General features: G+C 47.7%; 1 protein-coding gene and 1 long non-coding RNA gene across 33 annotated transcripts in view; one reads left to right on the top strand and one right to left on the bottom strand.

Annotated features, from left to right (window-relative positions):
- Positions 1 to 18,019, top strand: part of NCAM1 (neural cell adhesion molecule 1) — a 299,278-nt gene that overhangs the window by 265,823 nt on the left and 15,436 nt on the right. For 8 of the 22 annotated variants that reach the window (XM_032356606.1, XM_032356607.1, XM_032356608.1 and 5 more), the window contains 2 exons: positions 11,495 to 11,619; positions 15,711 to 15,891. In XM_032356606.1, coding sequence (XP_032212497.1) covers positions 11,495 to 11,619; positions 15,711 to 15,891 — 306 coding nt within the window. Of the gene's footprint in view, positions 1 to 488; positions 531 to 3,683; positions 3,687 to 11,494; positions 11,620 to 15,710; positions 15,892 to 18,019 lie in introns of all 22 variants that reach the window. The other 14 variants (XM_032356616.1, XM_032356617.1, XM_032356619.1 and 11 more) reach the window with 4 other exon arrangements.
- Positions 15,253 to 18,019, bottom strand: part of LOC116598205 — a 43,941-nt gene continuing 41,174 nt past the window's right edge. For 7 of the 11 annotated variants that reach the window (XR_004289002.1, XR_004289000.1, XR_004288997.1 and 4 more), the window contains 2 exons: positions 17,570 to 17,645; positions 15,253 to 17,461 (listed from right to left, as the gene is read on the bottom strand). This is a non-coding gene — a long non-coding RNA (uncharacterized LOC116598205). Of the gene's footprint in view, positions 17,462 to 17,564; positions 17,646 to 18,019 lie in introns of all 11 variants that reach the window. The other 4 variants (XR_004288996.1, XR_004288993.1, XR_004288994.1 and 1 more) reach the window with 4 other exon arrangements.

An 18,019-nucleotide genomic window follows, 5' to 3' on the forward strand; every position in this document is an offset into this window, starting at 1 on the left:
CGGGAACCAGAGATAGCCGTGGGTTCAAATCCCGTGTCCACTCCTATGTCCAGCATCGTGGCCACAGAGTCATCTCTCCAGTGAAGGGCAGATTCTCCTTCTCTTGTAGGTGTCTGTGGAAATGAAAGACTCAGTATGAAAAACACAAAACACAGCGCCCAGCATGTAGTAGCTGGAATTGGTGGTGAGAGTAAATGAGGGTTATGTTATTTCTTGCCGAATGAGAGTAACTTGTCAGCAACATCTCTGATAATTTTCTTAAAATATCCATACTTCTATTGCTAAATCAGGGGAAGAGGCAGTGAGAGAATATTCCCTTCACTATCTCTTCTTTCTTTATGTGTATATCTATTTCTATATATATCTCTCTGTATGCACACATACGCACCCTGTATAAACACGTTCCTGTATTTACTTATGACTATAATTTATATCTCCATTCTCTCCTTCACCTTTCCATGGCCTGTCTGCCTTTCGTGTTTCCATAGCAACCTGGCCTCTTCCTGCCCTCACAACCGCAGAACCGGCTAGTGAGTACAGAGTTATGGTGGCCCTTGGCCAGATTGCTGCTTGTCGCAGAGCTGACTTCCGGGTCACAATGCTGCCCGTCGTTGTCCTTTGTATTGAAAGTAACCGTTGTGAATGCATGAGGCTCTTTCCTGGTGTGGTTTCCTAAGCATGCTGCCTGCATGGTTAGGAGAATAGACCCAGCGCCACCAGAAGGGCTGGGATGATTATTTGAAGAATATTCTGCATGAAGAGAATTTTCCAAATTTCCCTTCGTGTGAAAAAAGAGAATAGGATTAGAGAAACACTAAGGAGACAAAAGAAAAGCACCTCCTCCCAGCTTTTGTTGTCTGTCCCCTCTCCAGCGTGCACACACGCACAAGTAGCCAAGTCTGCGGACGAGGGAAGGAGCCGAGGGAACGCTGCTTCCAGGGAGGTGGAGGGTGCGTCAGGGAGGGAAGTCGCTGCTCCTTCTGGACAGCTTGCCCTGCTTTGTGGGGCCTCGCAGCAGGGCCAAGAGGGCATGAGGAGTGCACAGAGCACCCCAGGAGGGAGAGGCCTCCTCGCAGCCCTCCTCCTCAGCACTAGGAAAATGGCGGCCCCTGAAAGCAGAGCTGGGCCCGCCCAAGACTGTGTGCTGAGAGCCCAGATCCGAGTTCTGGAATTCATCTGCAGAGGGTAGAGTCAGGGCCCGACTTGTGGAAAACATCACACTTCATTGCAATGGTGACCCGTTCCAAGCTGGCCTTTATGAGGCTCTAATGAGGTGAGCTTGTGGGTTAGGCCTCAAGTCCCAAGTCAACAGGAGCCCCTGCTTGCACCGACGTGTGTGTGTGTGTGTGTGTGTGTGTGTGTGTACAGTGGTGTCCACAGCCATGTGGGGGTTTAGGTTTTATAATATTTTTAAGTGCACAGAAAAAAACTGACACGCGTCCATCGAGCAGTAGTCTGTGGGAGAAGGCAGAAAGCCGGTATGAGAAATACAGCTCCCGCTCTGCTTCCTGGGCCAAGGTTTCGGGTACATAATTGAACAGAGAAGAAAAGAGTTTCCTGGTTGTGCGTGTTGCAGGAAATGGTTCTTTTTTCTACTGCAGAACATAGCTGAGGGTCTGCTTTCTTGGTGTTCTGTGTGTGTGTGTGTGTGCTGCAATGAATTTTAATTCCTGACGCTTTTGAGGTTTCATTTTGTCAGCAGAGCTGAGCGGGTGACAATGAGCTGTGCTCGCATGGGTTTCACTCAAAGGATGAGTTTGTGGTTTTGGTTTGATTTGGTTTGGTTTTGTTCTGTGTTTGGGAAAGGAATGCAATTAACCCTTTCTTCTTCAAACAGCCATGCTCCTGTCCCTTCCAGCTTGGGGCGGTGTGTGTGCGAGGCAGGAGAAGGCTACAGAACACTCGCACGGTTCGCGTCATATTCATGTGTCCCACGGTTGACTGGTCCTCCCTGACATCTAGAATCCAGATTTTTCCTTAAGGAGTAATGAGATGTTCCTCCCTGACATATGTTTAATTTTTAAACATCACACATTTCTGTCCATGGATCAGATACTCAGTAGTGACATCAAAAGAGAAGAAAGTTTGTTTTTGTTTATTTGTTTGTTTTGGGCACCACTTGACTACTGACCAAAATTATAGGTCCCAGTGGATCCTGGGATATGAGGAAAGACAGTCACTATTGGGCAGTGGCTTGTATTTACCATGAGCGTAATCATAAAGAGGAAGGTAGTGGTCATCAGCCAGTCAGTAGAGCTGAAAAAAATGTCTGTTATTTTTGCCCGTGTGTGTGTGTTAATCCTTTTATAATCATGAATTCATGAATGAATTAAGGTACCCTAGATAAGACCAAAAGAGAAACCGATCAGTTGCATATAATTCCAGCAGGGCACTGTTGGTTGGAATGTTCCAGAGCCTGTGTGGTTTGGAACAATAGGGCGGACAGGTTCTATCAGCGCAGTGGCAAGGGATGTGTGACTGGGCTAAACGATTTCTCCTGCAGTATTTCTAAACAGTGGTGTGTTTTGAACAGAAAGGTACCTCCACCTCCCCTCTTTGCCCTCTTTGGCTTCAACCAGCCAAAGCCTGAACTTCCCCTTGATCCAGGGCAGGAAACCCAAAATGCCTTTTGACGAGGCAGGTTATTCAGTAACGAATTAGACCGTAAATACAATATAGGACAAAAAGGAATGTAGAGCAAGTCAAACAAGAAAACCTTTTTTTTTTTTTCATTGTCAAGGTCAAATCCATATCTTATCGGTGCAGCCAAAAGTCTGGAGAAGTAACTGTATCCAGATTGTCCAAATGACCATGCCCTTGTTCAGCGTCAGAGTGTTAGCTTACAAGGCCAGGGGTTCAGTTTCATTGCCAGATGTCAACAGAGCCATCATCTCAGCCACCAGAAGGAAACCTGTTCCCTTCTGCACTGGCTTCCGCCTTTGTAGGTGGCTCAGTTCGGGTATCTCACTGGGGGCTCCGGGATAATGTGGGTCGATGAACGGGGGAGTGAGAAAGGACCTCCAGGACTGCATTCTCCGGCCTGCGTCCCCCAGATCTTATTCAGCCCATCCCCCTCTCCGCATGCATCACGGGAAACAGGAAATGGCTTTTCTCCATATAATACAATATTTTGTACCTTCAGGGCACACAGTCTTGGGACTTTTCCTGCGTGACCCATGTTCTCTCTCATCGCCCTTGTTTCCCAAGGATGCCGAGACATTTCTGGACTCTGTGAATAATAACTTGCTTTTTTTTCTTTTCCTTCAGCAGTCTCCTGGATTGACTTTGACCTCCGGGTCCTGAAAGAACCACCTCCCTATTTCCAAACAAGCGTACGCCCTCCTTGATGTATTAATATGCAGTGTTGCAACTGTATCTAATGCTTATTGGTGTCGTTAACCAAATGCCCTTATCGATTTATTATCCTCCTATTTCCGCGCAGTTTGTCCTCCCAATGTTTCCTATATATGCTGCTAATTTAATTTGATTTCTCCTTTTATTTAGTCTGTGATTTTGTTGTTGATTTTTTCTCCCTGCCCATTGTTTACATCAGTTTTTAATTTTTTTGTATTTTCCATGTGACCTACTCCACTTTCCTTTCAACCAATCATGTGCGTGCGTATCATGTGACTTTGTCATGTGGCTTGCATGATGCTGATGATGTCGTCCGCGCTGGTGAACAGAAGGTAAAACTCTTTGTTCTGATTAGGGAACTACACCTGGGACCACAGCCTGGCACCTAGAGCCCACTCGTTTCTTCCTGTCTCCGATTTCCCGAGCAAAGCCATTTGAGAGATTTGCTCTCGTTCTCAGTTCCCCTCTAGAATTCATCATTCTTTGCAGCCTTGACATGACGGTTTGATACTGGGACAGCCTTTGGTTTAACCTTTCACTTGGAGAAACTCAGCCCTGCAAACTGCCATCTATAGTGAAACCACGTTTGCCCGGGCGCAGTGGGCCAACTTGAATTTTTACCCAGTAGTTCATAAAAATTATTTCCCAGAAAGCAGTTTTGCAAATTACCTTTGCAACACTGTTGTTTAACTTTATCCAGTAGTCCTGAAAAACCACAGTTGCTCTAAAATGAGTCATGTCCGTGAAAATGTGAAATGTATCTGTTTGCAACCCTGAAAGTCTACAGAGAGAAATGTATCCATTACAGTGGTTCTGTTTGCTCAAAACCAATGAGAGCACTTCATAAAATTCATGCAAATTGAGGACTTAACTGAAACAAGAGTTTTAAGAATTTGGAATTAAAGCAGTTTGGATCGTTGATGTGTCACTGTTTAAGAGTGACCCTCCCCCTGGGCAGTGGGGACAAGAAATCACAGCTAGAAGTTGGCAGTTACCATGACTAGAGATCTCTTTGTAATCCAGAAGCACATGATTGACCCTTACAGCAAAGGAAATAAAATTATAGCCTAATTAAGCACAGAGCGGTGACAAAATAATTAGTTAATATTGTGACTGTCACAACCTTGTGAAAACATTTCTCACTTATCATAAAGAGAAAAGGAAGCCTCTGCTCACAGCTTCCCCACTGTAAAATCAAACACCTATTCGAAACCTGCCCTGGGAGTCATCTGCATTCTGTTCTCTTCTAACTGAAACTCGCACGTCAGATCACAACCTGAGACACACACGGGCTGCATTGATCACGAAAGCCAGACTAACACGAATAACCGCCCAGTGTGCCCGTGCATGCGAGGGGGTCCCCGTTTGGCCTCACATCTCTGAGGAACTGTCTGGGCGATATCCACACGGACAAAACCATCCACAGCTGTCTCGCATGCATGTTCTCTGTTCCTGGTCTGTCCTATCGTTTTGTGACCCCGACGTGTGTGAGCCCTGCACACTGACCACCTCCGGAGACGTCGGCCTTCTGGGCGTGGCCACTGTGCTCTTTTTGAGTCCCATTTACAACCAGAGTCCTGGACGAGGTCTTGGGTCAGAGCCGTCTATCATTTCCAAAAAGATGTTTGGTGTTGACGCTGTATGAAGTAAGGGTGTCCCCAAAACAGGGGAGTATTAGATGTGCTAAGAACTTTGACCTGCCTTTAAAAGGCGACCCAATCTGGGAGTCTTAGGACAGACAATACTCAGAGCCTATGATTTTCTAAACTCCCAAGTCTCACCCAAAATGCTGTGATTTCATTATTCCCCTGAGGGGAACTGTGTTCTTTTAAGACTTGAGGCTAATGTACTAGGGAAAAACCTGGATCTTCCCCTGAGATCTGAAGCAGGAGCAGATGTGGAGTTGAAACCCGTTAGTTTCTGTCTTAAAAACAAGTGTAGTCATTTACGTGCAGTGCTGTCATTCAGGACGAACCAAAGCACCACACGAACGAGGTTGAAACTGACCCACACCTCTGAAGAGAGATCTCTTCCAGAGGTTTTAAGCAAAGCAAGAAATGTTTGAAGATGTTTCCTGCAGTTGCCCTAGAAACGCACCTTAGCAATGGCCTTGGGTGTCGGTAAAAATGTGGCCAGTACTAAAAAAAAAAAAAAAAAAAAAAAAAAAAATCCCTTAAGTGCCAGGGGAATTTGGAAGCATGATTACTCCCTGATCAAAGCACATTTCCCTTGTGGGACAGACTTCTCTGGCCATTTGCAAAGGGACAAGCAGAGGACTCCTTATACAGATGAACAGAAAGTAGCAGGAAATGGCTTTTAATAATAAAATTGAAGGGAATGGGCAGAGCACAGCAACTAAAGTTTATGGGGGAGAGAAATAAAGCTTAGTTAAGAACACGATCGCCCCCTTTCTCTGGACATGAGTAAGGCTTTCAGGTGAGAGAGGCCTCACTGAGGAAGGTATAGTGAGCAGGGAGTCTCCCAGGAGGGGACTTGCTGTGCCAAGCTACGGTGAACCCATGCTAAAGTTTATTTTTAATATCCTGGCGCCTGGTCACGGCCCGACCTCCTTCCTCCAGTTACTCCCATCAGCCATGAGGACTCTGTGGAAATGGGCCTCCTCCCCCTCCCCACCCCCAGCATGTGTGCGCTGAGAAGCCCCCTGCACCCCCTGTCCGTGTGCCGCATGTCTGAGCATGGTTCCCCGGCCCCCAACCCATTCATAATGATGTTCTTTTCTTTAGCTACTGACACTGCCTCTCCTACTAGGACATGCTGATTCTGATGAACTAAACTCCGTAACACCCACTCTTCCTTCTTAGATTGAAAACATCACTAACCACCCCTTCCACTACCTCCTTTATTTTTTTTACAGCTGTGTGTCTGGAATGCCACGGGTCTCTGGCAGGTCGGCCCAGACTTGTCACCAGGGGTTCTGCTCTAATTGCCTTTATTCCAAAGGATTCTCTGCACTGGTGGCAGAGAGCTAGCGTGAAGGGTCTGCAGGGGGAGGCAGTGACGTGTATTGGCCCAAATCCCAGGTGCAGAGGCCGGGGGCTCTGGAAAGGGCCCAGTTCCCTAGGGCGTAGCAGTGTGAGGTCTGAAACCTCCCAGGGCCTCATGCTTCTTTCTGAGTAACCTAATGTGCGTAAAATAGTGTCGTGCACAACCTCCCTTGCGGCCTCGGAGGCAGGAGCTGAGTTCATTGTTGGGGGTTATTTTGGTCCTAACTTCCTCAGCCTGGACACAAGCCACACCTTCGTGGTCATATTTTCTTTTTAGGTTGATGAAACAAAGATAATTGATCAATTAATCTGTTGGTGTTTTCATGACACCCACGAGAAGGGACTCGATGCCTCTGTGGTTCAGTCTGTTGAAGTTCATTTGTTGCTGTTTCACTCATGCCCCAGGCTGCCGTTGGTCTCCCCAGCCGCCCCCCAGCTCACACACTCACATTCATAATTCCCGAGGAACCCAATTTGAAAGGGACGTGTAGGCCAGATGCCCCCATGACCGTGGCCTCAGAGTGAAACGTCCTTTCTGTAAGAGCCGTACCCTCTCATTGTGCCCCCCAGTGTTTCCTGGAACCTGTAACCAGGATAGCAAAGAGTTAAGTCATGTCAGCACAAGCAAATTCTTAACAACAAAGAGGAAAGAGCTCAGGGGAAAAGGAACACTTGACTCCCAAGGCCTGTTTTGGGGGCCCAGGGCTTAGGACAAATGGAAACCCATCCCACTGTTGGCCCCTCGCTAGGACTGTCAGCCCCATTGGTACCCCTAGAGTAGCCAGGTGAGCCGTCAGAGGGGGCATCACAGGGACTTGGAGGCTCCAAGGCACATTGGACTCACCTGTTCAGCAGAGAGCTAGGTCTCAGGAAGGACAATTAGGCTAGCAACTGCACATCCTGCTTCCCTTAGGTAATTTGCCCATCCGCCAAGGACCAGCCAGACTTCTCACCTCTTGTAATTTCCAATGTTCCTGAGTTGGAAAGACCTAATGGGCTTCCTATTTGAATAGCCAAATCATACACTGTGCGCTTTTCTAAACAAGTAACAAAAAGGCATCCCTATGCTTCAGATTGGTTTTTAATTGCTTGCAAGAAGTAGTTCAGGGCAGGGAGCAGGAGTTAGGATACGCAAAAGTAACAGAATTTGTGATGCCAGACAATCCTGTTTGATAGAAAAAGGGAGAGAGTCCAATGGGAGCCCTGCATCCTTCCCTGGTTTGCACTCAGATGCCCAAAACTGTGCCGTCCCCAAGTGGATGAGGATGGGTCGGGCCTCCCTGAGCACTTCAGTCAAAAGATAAATAGAATTCTTGGTACTTGGGCATTTGTCAGTGAGAACTAGAGTCTTGTTTTCCTTTTCAAATTCACAAATGCTGTCCACACACCCTGGGCTTTGCTATAATTTGTGTTGTGGAACTCAGATACCCAGCAGTAAGATTTCTGACCTCAGGGCTTGTGCTGATCAGGGGAGGGGCATGAAGCCGACTCCGATTTTAGGGCACAATAGCACAAAAATGACAACCTACAATCTGCAAAGCCAGAAATAGACATTTCAATTACAATCTCTAAGGGGAATTTATAGCACCTGCCTGTAACATTTCTGACTGTATGCCGTCTCTGTGGTATCTTCTTATTTTCTGGCACACACGATTTACATTCTTCAAGCGAATACCAGGGCTGCCTAATATTTTATATTTGTTATCAGCAAGGTTTATTTTTAAGGTGCTGTTGGGTTTTTTTAGTCTTTACATAAAATATTTGGGGGGGGATGAATTTTACTCATGGCTGAAGCTAAATTCCGAAGGTGTAATTAACCCCAGGGGTTTTCTTGGAGCAACCTGCCGATTGCTGCTGAATTGCAAACCAACATTTACAAATAATTACAATATTGGTTTTGCTGAAATTACCCATAATGATTTCAATCAGAGCAGCCATTTCAGAACAGAGCGCACATTGGGACCCTCTAAATAATTTCCTCTCCTGATAGTGTTCAGTAAAGCAGTGAGCTTCCCGAATGCCAAGGCCCATTTCTCCAGCATCAGCCAGACGTCAGACGTGGCTAGAGCCGCCTTCTTGCCGAGAGCTCAGGAAGCAGTTTCTTTAGCCAATTTGTAATCTTTAGAAGAACTGACAGATGGTGAACATTTGAAGATGGATAAGACAGTTCATTTGGCAAACAAAACCTTGTCTTGTTTACCTTTGAGAAGCCAATGCCTAAGGGTCTACCTAGTACCTAGAAGGGAGATACTCGGTAAACGTTTGTCGAGTAAGTCAGAGTTAAAGCACTTGAAGTGATAACACCTAAATGTTACACGATATGCTCTCAATTCTATGAGACAGTTAAACGTATGGGTCAGAATGATGTAGTCATCACTCCGATGAAATGATAGTGACAGAGAGCATTCCAGCTTTGGTCAATGTTAGAACTGTGTTCTAACCGCGCGGTAGAGTTTTTAGTGATATCTCTGTGATTCCGATTCTGTTTTTTCTGAGACACATCTGAGGATAAGACTTGACTACTTTCATTGGGGCTGTTGGTTTCCGCAGAAGTTCCTTGGCCAGATTTTTGTTCAGAGGTCTTTGAAGAGAGCTGGGGGAGGTCTCTTTTCAAAGACAGGACTTTTAGGAGGATGTCTTAAATTGTTAAAAAAAAAAAAAAAAAAGACAACCGTGTGCCTTAGAGATGTGAAATTAGTGATCTGGGGGTACATCGCCCTGAAATTGGCAGGACATCCTTATTTTGAGTCTCTTTCACAGTGTTGTGAAAATGACCAAGGTGTTCTTGGATAGTTCATCCTAAGGCAGTGACTGACCTCAGGTCACAGCGCTGGCAGAGAGAGAGCGGGCCCTGGAGAACACCCAGCCCAGGGCCCCTAGTCTGCATCTGCGGATAGTGAGGCAGAGGCCTAAGCGATTAGTTTTACAGGGACCCCCACAAACATGAAAGGGAGCACCTTTTCTAAGTAGATACTCCCCCCAAAGCAAAGGCCTTAGGGGAAGGACTGGGTCCTTGCCTGGTGAGTGTGTCAGAAGGGCCACGATGCTGCCTCCTTCCCTCCTTCTTAAGGCAGATAGACCACCACCGAGTTAGTGTCGCAATTCCAAATATGGAAGTCGTCATCCGTGCCCATCCCTGTTTGGGCCACGAACCCTCCCCGTCTGCCTGGGACTGAGGGTTGTTCCAGAGCGCAGGACTTGCCCAGGCCAGCCAGGATGAGTTGGTCACCCTGCTTCAGAGATTATGATTAGAAAGTTCCACTGGGCCTCGTGATTCCATTTGTTCAGCACGGGTGACTCTCCACAGACCTGCCCCGTTCTGACGTAGCCTCCACGGGGTTTGAGGTTCTTCATACACTGGATATTCATAACGATATAAGCCACTACTAAACTTCTGCGACTTAGTCCAAACGAATTTGGAAAGTGTGCCCCCCTTGACATTATCTAAACCAAATTCCTAAATGTCCTCCACTGAAGAGTTGAGGCCAGTGGCTAGGGAGTGGCACAAAAACAGGACATGTCTTTGCCTAAAACCTTGTTTTTATCTTTTTTAATTCTTGGTTTTCTTTGTCCTTCATCACCAATCGAGGAAAACAAGCCACAAGCACAATTTTTCCTAAATCCTTTCTCCCTCAGACATTAAGATGAGGCACCCTCCCATCACGCACCCCCACGTGTCCCCATCACCATGGCTTCGCAGGCCTAAGTGTGCACACAGATCGCCCGGGGATCTTGTTAAAACGGAATCTGCATTTCTGATGAGCTCTGGGTGGTGTGCGTGCTACAGGCCCAGGCCGAGTAGCAAGGGCTGTCCTTGAGTGCTACCTCTCTGGTTCCTTCTTGTCTCAGAGGGAGGGGCGGATGAGCAGCCGTCGTGAGGTTCCCGAAGTAGCTGAATGAGGAGGACGGGCTGAACGGCTTTGCCGGCGGCCTTGTCACAAATGGCCAATGGTACACTTTGGGATGATGAGGTCCGAAGCTTAGTGACAGACCTTTCTGGGTTTTCAGTCACATGTCTGTGATCCTGTCCTCCAACAGACAAGCCAAGACAACCCACGGGAGGGTGATTATTGGATAGACTCTCCCCAGTTTCTGTCAGAGGCCATGAACTAGACATAGAGTTATGTCCTCGTAGGAGATGCATGATCCCAAGTGCATTAAATCTCCACTGGGACTCCTACCAGACCTTCTCTCACCTCCCTGCTTCTAGTATCCACTTATGATGTAGCTTGTCTTAACGTAAGTCAGTGTCTTACAGAGGAACCATCCCAGCCCTAGTAGTTCGTCCTGTATGAGCCCAGCTTCCTTCTCTACCTTGGACTCACAAGCCGAGTGTGTACTGCAAATAGAGACCTCGACTCTTTTCTCTTGAGGAACCCTAAAGACGTTTGTTTCCTCTCTTCTCACAAACAAAAGACTCTAATGATTGTCACTTTAAACAAGGTGCCAAGGATTATCACTCAGGCAGCTGAGCCCTGAACGCAGGATATGCTTATAGGAGACTTGCCCCTGGCAGCTTGGGCTTTATTTAAGCACACCTGGAAACTTGTCATGTTTTTAAATGAGTCTAAGTAATAGACTTTAATTCACAGAAAGCAGGTCACAAGCATGCAGCGTTGTTCCACCCCTGCTAGAGATGTGGGTCCCCAGGACCCCCAGGTTGAATCATGTGTCCAGGGAAGAGACTGGCTGTTTTGAAGAATTATTTTCTGGGCTTAAGTTTTCTCCTTAAACACTCTGACACATTTTCCTGTATTTTAGGCCATTCTTCAAAATGTATCAGGCTCATCAAAGTTAAATCTGCAGTTGTAGGAGCAGGCAAAAAGGAAATGCAAGCACTAGGGAGAGACATTAAAAAAAAAAATCCTGTTTCTAAAATGGTAAAAGGACTGTGCTATCAGGCAGGGTCTCCCGGAACATTCCCAAAAAGCGCTCCCAGTTTGGGGCTGAGTCTGACGCATTTAACTGGAACCCGAAGTTTTCTATTTATTGCTTTTTCACCATTTGAATTTCTGGGAAAGCAAGAGAAAAAAAAAAAAAAAACCCAGCCCCACCCCCATCACTACACCCCATGCTGACGGATTGGATTTTCCTTTGTGGGCGAAAATGTCACATGACTTAACTGGCTGTTTCAGGTGAACCCAGCGCACCTAAGCTCGAAGGGCAGATGGGAGAGGACGGAAACTCCATTAAGGTGAACCTGATCAAGCAGGATGACGGCGGCTCCCCCATCAGGCACTACCTGGTCAAGTACCGAGCGGTGAGTGGCTCCGTGGCCCCTGCCCCATCTTCACCCCCATGTCTGCAACCCTAACATCCACCTTGTTAGCACAACAACATGCAAAGCCCAGGTGGGGCAGAATCGTTCTGTGTCTTGCAGAAGGCTCAAGAGCCCTGGTCAGGGTTTTAAATCCCAGGCTTGACCTACAGCCATCAGGCCATGCCCACACTGGGGCCATTTTTTTTTTTTTTTAATTTTATTTCTTTTCAGTGTTCCAAGACTCATTGTTTATGGGTCACACCCAGTGCTCCATGCAATCCGTGCCCTCCTTAGTCCCCACCACCAGGCTCACCCAACCTCCCACCCCCTCCCCTCCAAAACCCTAAGTTTGTTCCTCAGAGTCCACAGTCTCTCATGCTTCGTCTCCCCCTCCACCTTCCCCCAACTCACTTCTCTCCTTCATCCGATGACCTCCATGTTATTCCTTATGTTCCACAAGTAAGTGAAACCACATGATAATTGACTCTCTCTGCTTGATTTATTTCACTCAGCATAATCTCCTCCGGTCCCGTCCATGTTGATATAAAAGTTGGGTATTCATCCTTTCTGATGGAGGCATAATACTCCACTGTATATATGGACCACATCTTTTTTATCCATTCATCCATTGAAGGGCATCTTGGTTCTTTCCAGTTTGGCAACTGTTGCCATTGCTGCTATGAACATTGGGATACAGGGGGCCCTTCTTTTCAATACGTCTGTATCTTTGGGGTAAATAGTAGTGCAATTGCAGGGTCATAGGAAAGCTCTATTTTTAATTTCTAAGGAATCTCCACACTGTTTTACAGAGTGGCTGCACCAACTTGCATTCCCACCACAGTGGAAGAGGGTTCCCCTTTCTCCACATCCTCTCCAACACTTGTTTCCTGTCCTGTTAATTTTGGCTATTCTAACTGGTGTAAGGTGGTATCTCAATGTGGTTTTGATTTGAATCTCCCTGATGGCTAATCATAATGAACGTTTTTTCATATGTCTCTTAGCCATTTGTGTGTCTTCTTTGGAGAAGTGTCTGTTCACGTCCTCTGCCCATTTTTTGATGTGATTATCTGTTTTTGAGTGTTGAGTTTGAGGAGTTCTTTACAGATCTTGGATACCAGCCCTTTGTCTGTAGTGTCATTTGCAAATATCTCCACCCATTCCGTGGGTTGCCTCTTTGTTTCGCTGTTTCCTTTGCTGTGCAGAAGCTTTTGAACTTGATGAAGTCCCAAAAGTTCATTTTCGTTTTTGTTTCCTTTGCCTTCAGAGACGTGTCTTGAAAGAAGTTGCTGTGGCCAATGTTGAAGAGTTTACTGCCTATGTTCTCCTCTAGGATTTTGATAGATTTCTGCCTCACATTGAGGTCTTTCATCCATTTCAAGTTTATCCACATGTATGGTCTAAGAGAATGGTCGAGTTTCATTCCTTTTGCTGTCCAATTTTCCCAGCACCATTTATTGAAGAGACTTTTATCCCCTGTATATTTTTTCCTGCTTGGTCAAGGATTAGTTGACCATAGAGTTGAGGGTCCATATCTGGGCTCTCTACTCTGTTCACTGGTCTATGTGTCTGTTTTTGTGCCAGTACCATGCTGTCTTGGTGATCACAGCTTTGTAGTAAAGCTTGAAATCAGGCAATGTGATGCCCCCCGTTTTTTCTTTTTCAACATTTCCTTAGCAATTTGGGGTCTCTTCTGGTTCCACACAAATTTTAGGATTGTTTGTTCCAGCTCTTTGAAAAATGCTGGTAGAATTTTGATTGGGATGGTATTCAAAGTACTGATGGCTCTAGGCAGTATGGACATTTTAACAATGTTTATTCTTCTGATTTTGAAACCTCTAAATTGACTGAGGTGGTGACAGACTCCTACCACGATTGATTTCTCTGCTGCTTGAACATTTCTACAAAGTGATTTTGCCATTACCTGGTACTTTTTGCAAATAATATACTGGTATCTCATAATCAGTGTATTTGATAAAGTGTGTATTATGGGCTGGGCACTGCGATCATGTGCATTGTCTCCCCATGAGAAACCTGTGAAGTTGGCCTTAGGATTATCTGCCCTTTACCGAGGAAGTAACTTACCCATGTGATCTCTCACAGCTGGGTGAGCAGAGTCTGAATCCGGGTCTGTCTGAAGACACTGGGCTCTTCACCCCTGCCTTGGGCTGCCTTACCATCCCACACCACAGTCGTTCTCACCTTCCCCTCAGATCCTCCCTGAGCTGGTCTAATCTTGCTCACAGTGAACTTGGCCCTGAACCCTTTCTTCCTGGTTTGCTCACCATCTAAGATCTAAGATGTCATTCTACTTTGTACCTCCAGGCCCCCAAAATGAGAATCCCTCCCACTTTCTTAGGTTTTAGAATGACCCTGAGCCACTGCCAGCACACTCAGTTGCTGAGAGGTCGAGAGGCAGTGTCTGAGCACTGGGAATAGCCTCTTGCTAGGACTTCTTACCTAGCAAGGACTTACCTTACCTAGTAAGGACTTCTTACCTAGGAAATAATGAAGCAGAGAGCACTGTGCTTTCCTGAAACAGAAAGAAAGGATTTTTCAAGGAAGCTGACTTACTCCTCTTTTGATCAGCTGCCGCTGAAGGGATGGGGAGCCCTTGCCTGGTTAGGGTTAATGGAGAGTCACTACAGCAGAGCCCCACCAGGCACACTTCCCAGCTGGTAGGCAGACCTGTCATTCTACTCAGCCCTTCCCCAGTTGATTGCAAAGCCAGGCAGGAGGAGGACATCAGAGGAGGAGCCTCTGTGGACAACCCTGAGGCCAACCTGAGGGGTCCCTGTGGCTTCCTCACTGTGAACAGGATCAGGTTTGAGCGGTGGCCCAGCACCGCCCGCGGGAAGTGGACAGTGTGGTCAGATGGGCTGTCTCTGGCCCCTGTTAGGCCGATGTGGCCCAGCCAGACATGGGATCCAATTTCAGCTTTACCACTTCCCAATAGGTCACCCAGACTTCCAAAAACCTCCATTTCTCCACCCATAACGTGGAAATGAAAGAGCTCATCAAGTTATTGTAAACATCAGTTATAATATAAGCAAAGCACCTGAAATGTGCCCAACACATGGAACCCCCATCCCCCACCCCATAATACAATAATATCTGCTAAGCGGTCGGCCAGGGCTGGAGACACCTCCCAGATGAGGCCCCCAGAGATGTCAGTTTTCCAGAAGAGCCATTGTGGCTGTGCCTGGCAGGTCTGCCTTTAAAAATTGGTGGGGACAGGACATTGAGCTATGTGAGATTTCAACAGCCTTACCTGTCTTGTCTTCTACTCCAAACGCTCAGTGTTTGCTAAGTATTGTTGTTATATGTTACTAGTATTTTTGTGTAACATAATATTTGCTTTATATTCTGGTTGCCTGTTTTATAGAGTTTACCAAGGAAAGCAGCCTTTGAGAGAAAGAGAATGTAGACCACTGAATTTCTTTTAGGTTTTTTACAAGACCAGTGCTCTAACCCCTGAGCTATAGGGCCCTTTTAAGTTTTTTAAATTCTAATTGGGCCACTGGTGACCCTGGCCAAGCAAACGTGTGGCCCAACAAAAACCTTCACAGGCTGGGATACAATGAGAAAATAGTGGAAAGCCTAGAAATCATGGGGTCAGGCACACAGTAGGTGTTTAACAAATGGTAGTTTTTATTAACAAAATGAACCTATGCCACGTTCCCGTGTGGGATGGTGAGTCACACAGCTGAGTGGGAGCAACATCCTGAAACCGGACAAGAAGCATATTCGTTGCATGGCTCTTCTGGGGTGTCCATATGCCACATCTTCCGGAATGTTCTTGAGTCCCTGGGTGCCCTGGATGGCAATGGGACAAGACACTGGAGGGTTGCCCTATGGCACCCGCCATCAGCCGCTGTGCTTACAAAATGCGAGGTTGACCTCCTGACCTTCATCATCCTTAGGGGTTTTCAGGCTGGTAAAGGACAACCACCCTGGCCTCAAGTCGGTTTTTATTTGTATTATTTTGTACTAATAGTAGTGACTCCCTGAAGCTCTTCCCGTGAGTGGGTCTCACCAGCATTTTCATCTAAACTGTCCTGGTGTCTTGTGTCCTTCCTGCCGGTTTCTCCCAGAAGCTCTCCTCCGAGTGGAAACCAGAGATCCGGCTCCCGTCTGGCAGTGACCACGTCATGCTCAAGTCCCTGGAATGGAATGCGGAGTATGAGGTCTACGTGGTGGCTGAGAACCAGCAGGGGAAGTCCAAGGCGGCTCACTTTGTGTTCAGGACCTCGGCCCAGCCCACGGCCATCCCAGGTATGACGGCCTCTGCTTTTCTGTGAGTTTCCCGCTTGGAATTAATGCACAATGCTTCACTTCCTAACGTGCCTGAACAGCCCCTGACAACTTGCTTGCTGCCAGCCATCCTCATGATTGGTCGCCCGTGCAAAGCTTCGTTGTGCTTTGTACCTATCTGTGCAGTGGGTTGAGATGTATTGGACCCCTGGGAAGGCTTGGCCAAGCATCCTGGGGCAACGGTCCTATGTCATTCAGCCCTGGAGGACGGAGGCTAAGCCGGCCCGCGGGACTCCTCAGATGGGAAAAACCCAGCTCCAGCCAAGCCTTGGCAGTTGGTTGAGTAAGGATCTTTTTTTGAGACCTTATCTACCCTCTGCCATTCCATACAAGGACCCCCTAATTGTTTTTAAGCGCTTTCTTTTCGATGCTTGCTTATTGCACCATCATGGTCCAGACCTCTTCTCTGTGGGGACCCCAAGAGAAGGAAGAGACGGTGCCAGTTAGTTAAAAATCCCATTTTCTGAGGGCCTCTCCACTGCAACAAAGATTAAATTGAATCGCTTGAAACAGAGCAAGTGGAGAAAGGAGATGTTGGCAAACGCCATCTGTGAAAGGCATCCGCTGGCGACCATGACGGGAGTCGTTCTCCTAGGAGACACAGACTTGTCGCTAGGGATCCAGGACCAACTCAAGTGTGGGAACAAAGTGAGAGTCCTGCCTGCTGGCCCAGCCCCCTTGCCGCTGGTGGTTAGTCTCCGCATTGACCAGACTTCAGAGCAGAAGGCAGTCTTCAACACCACTCTGCTTCTCCAGATCAGCCAGTGCCAGCCACAGGCAGGAGAGGGGGACACCGGCCCTATAGTGCAGCCTGTTGGAAGGGGTTCCCGTAAACTCTCTGCATCTTCAAGCATAGTAGGAAGATGTCCCAGTCTCCCAGCTGCCTTAGTGTGGCCCCCTCATGCCTGTCCTGTCTCTGATGCTTGCCTGGGGGCTCTGCTCAGTTGTCACAATAGCGCCTCCCAGCGGGAGAAAGAGAGAAAGGCTGTGGCCGCCTAGGACGTGGGCCTGCGTGTGCATGAGTGGGTTAAGGAGATGGCAAAGTAAGACCACTGTGGTTTGCGATGGTTGAGTGTGCATGAATGCGTGTGTCTGACAGACATGCGGGGCTCCAGGGAGCAGGCAGGCCAGACGCTGATCAGTCCTACCCTCCACGTTGTCAGGCAGGGCTCTTAGTGCCAACAGGCAGCAGTAAAGGCACTGGGCATGGCTGCAAGAGGTGTTCTCACTCCTGCTCAGCCCATGTCCAGAGGTGGCCCTACCATCCTGTGCCCCTTCTTTCTTTGTGCTCTTTGGTCCATTTTTCATTGAACTCAATAGTCTGGAGTGTGTCCGTCTGTGTTCAGCCTTTATGGGACACTTAGGAGTTGGGGGAGTGACAGGTTGAAGTCAGCCCTTTGCAGCGAGAGAGATTTCCGACGGCACCTGTGGCCCAACCTAGGCAACATAGGCATGTGGCTGGGTTGTGCTGCGTTCCCGTGCTGAGTGCTGCCCCTGGCATCAGCCTGTGGGGCCGGAGCAGTTGGAGACCCTGTGAGTCAGATACAGGAACAGAAGACCTTGTCCTCCCAGGTCCTTCTTGGTAAGCTCCCAGGTGCCCAAGGAAGCCAGAGAGTGCTAGAGGGATGGCTCACCTCACCTGCAAGGGCTCTGCTGTGTGCTGTGTTGAGGTAGTTCTGTGCTTGCTTGGACTTTCCTGGCCATGTTGTTGGGACCTGTGGACAAAACCTGCGAATTTTAAGCTGTGCATTCGTGGTGGGATCGGCGGTCAGCAGGGTGGCAGGAGGTGAGGCGTGCAGACTAGTTCGTCTGGAACTGCGGGGGTTGGGGAGGCAGGGCGTGGCGCCCGAGGAGGAGGAGTCCGACCTCTCACTGAGATGCTTATGGTGCATCTCTCCTACCACATGCAGAAAGCTGTAGAGGCTAGGAGGCTGTGGACAGGCTCGTTGACTGTTCCTAAGAGGCCTGACCTTAGTCAAAGGTAACACTCTCCTAATCACACTCCTGGATTTGACTGCAGAGGCTCTGTTCTCTCACTTGAATTTCATTTGCTCGCTGACCCCTAACCCCCAAATTCGCCCTGCTGTGC

Source organism: Mustela erminea, chromosome 9, assembly GCF_009829155.1.
Source record: "Mustela erminea isolate mMusErm1 chromosome 9, mMusErm1.Pri, whole genome shotgun sequence".
Taxonomy (NCBI): domain Eukaryota; kingdom Metazoa; phylum Chordata; class Mammalia; order Carnivora; family Mustelidae; genus Mustela; species Mustela erminea.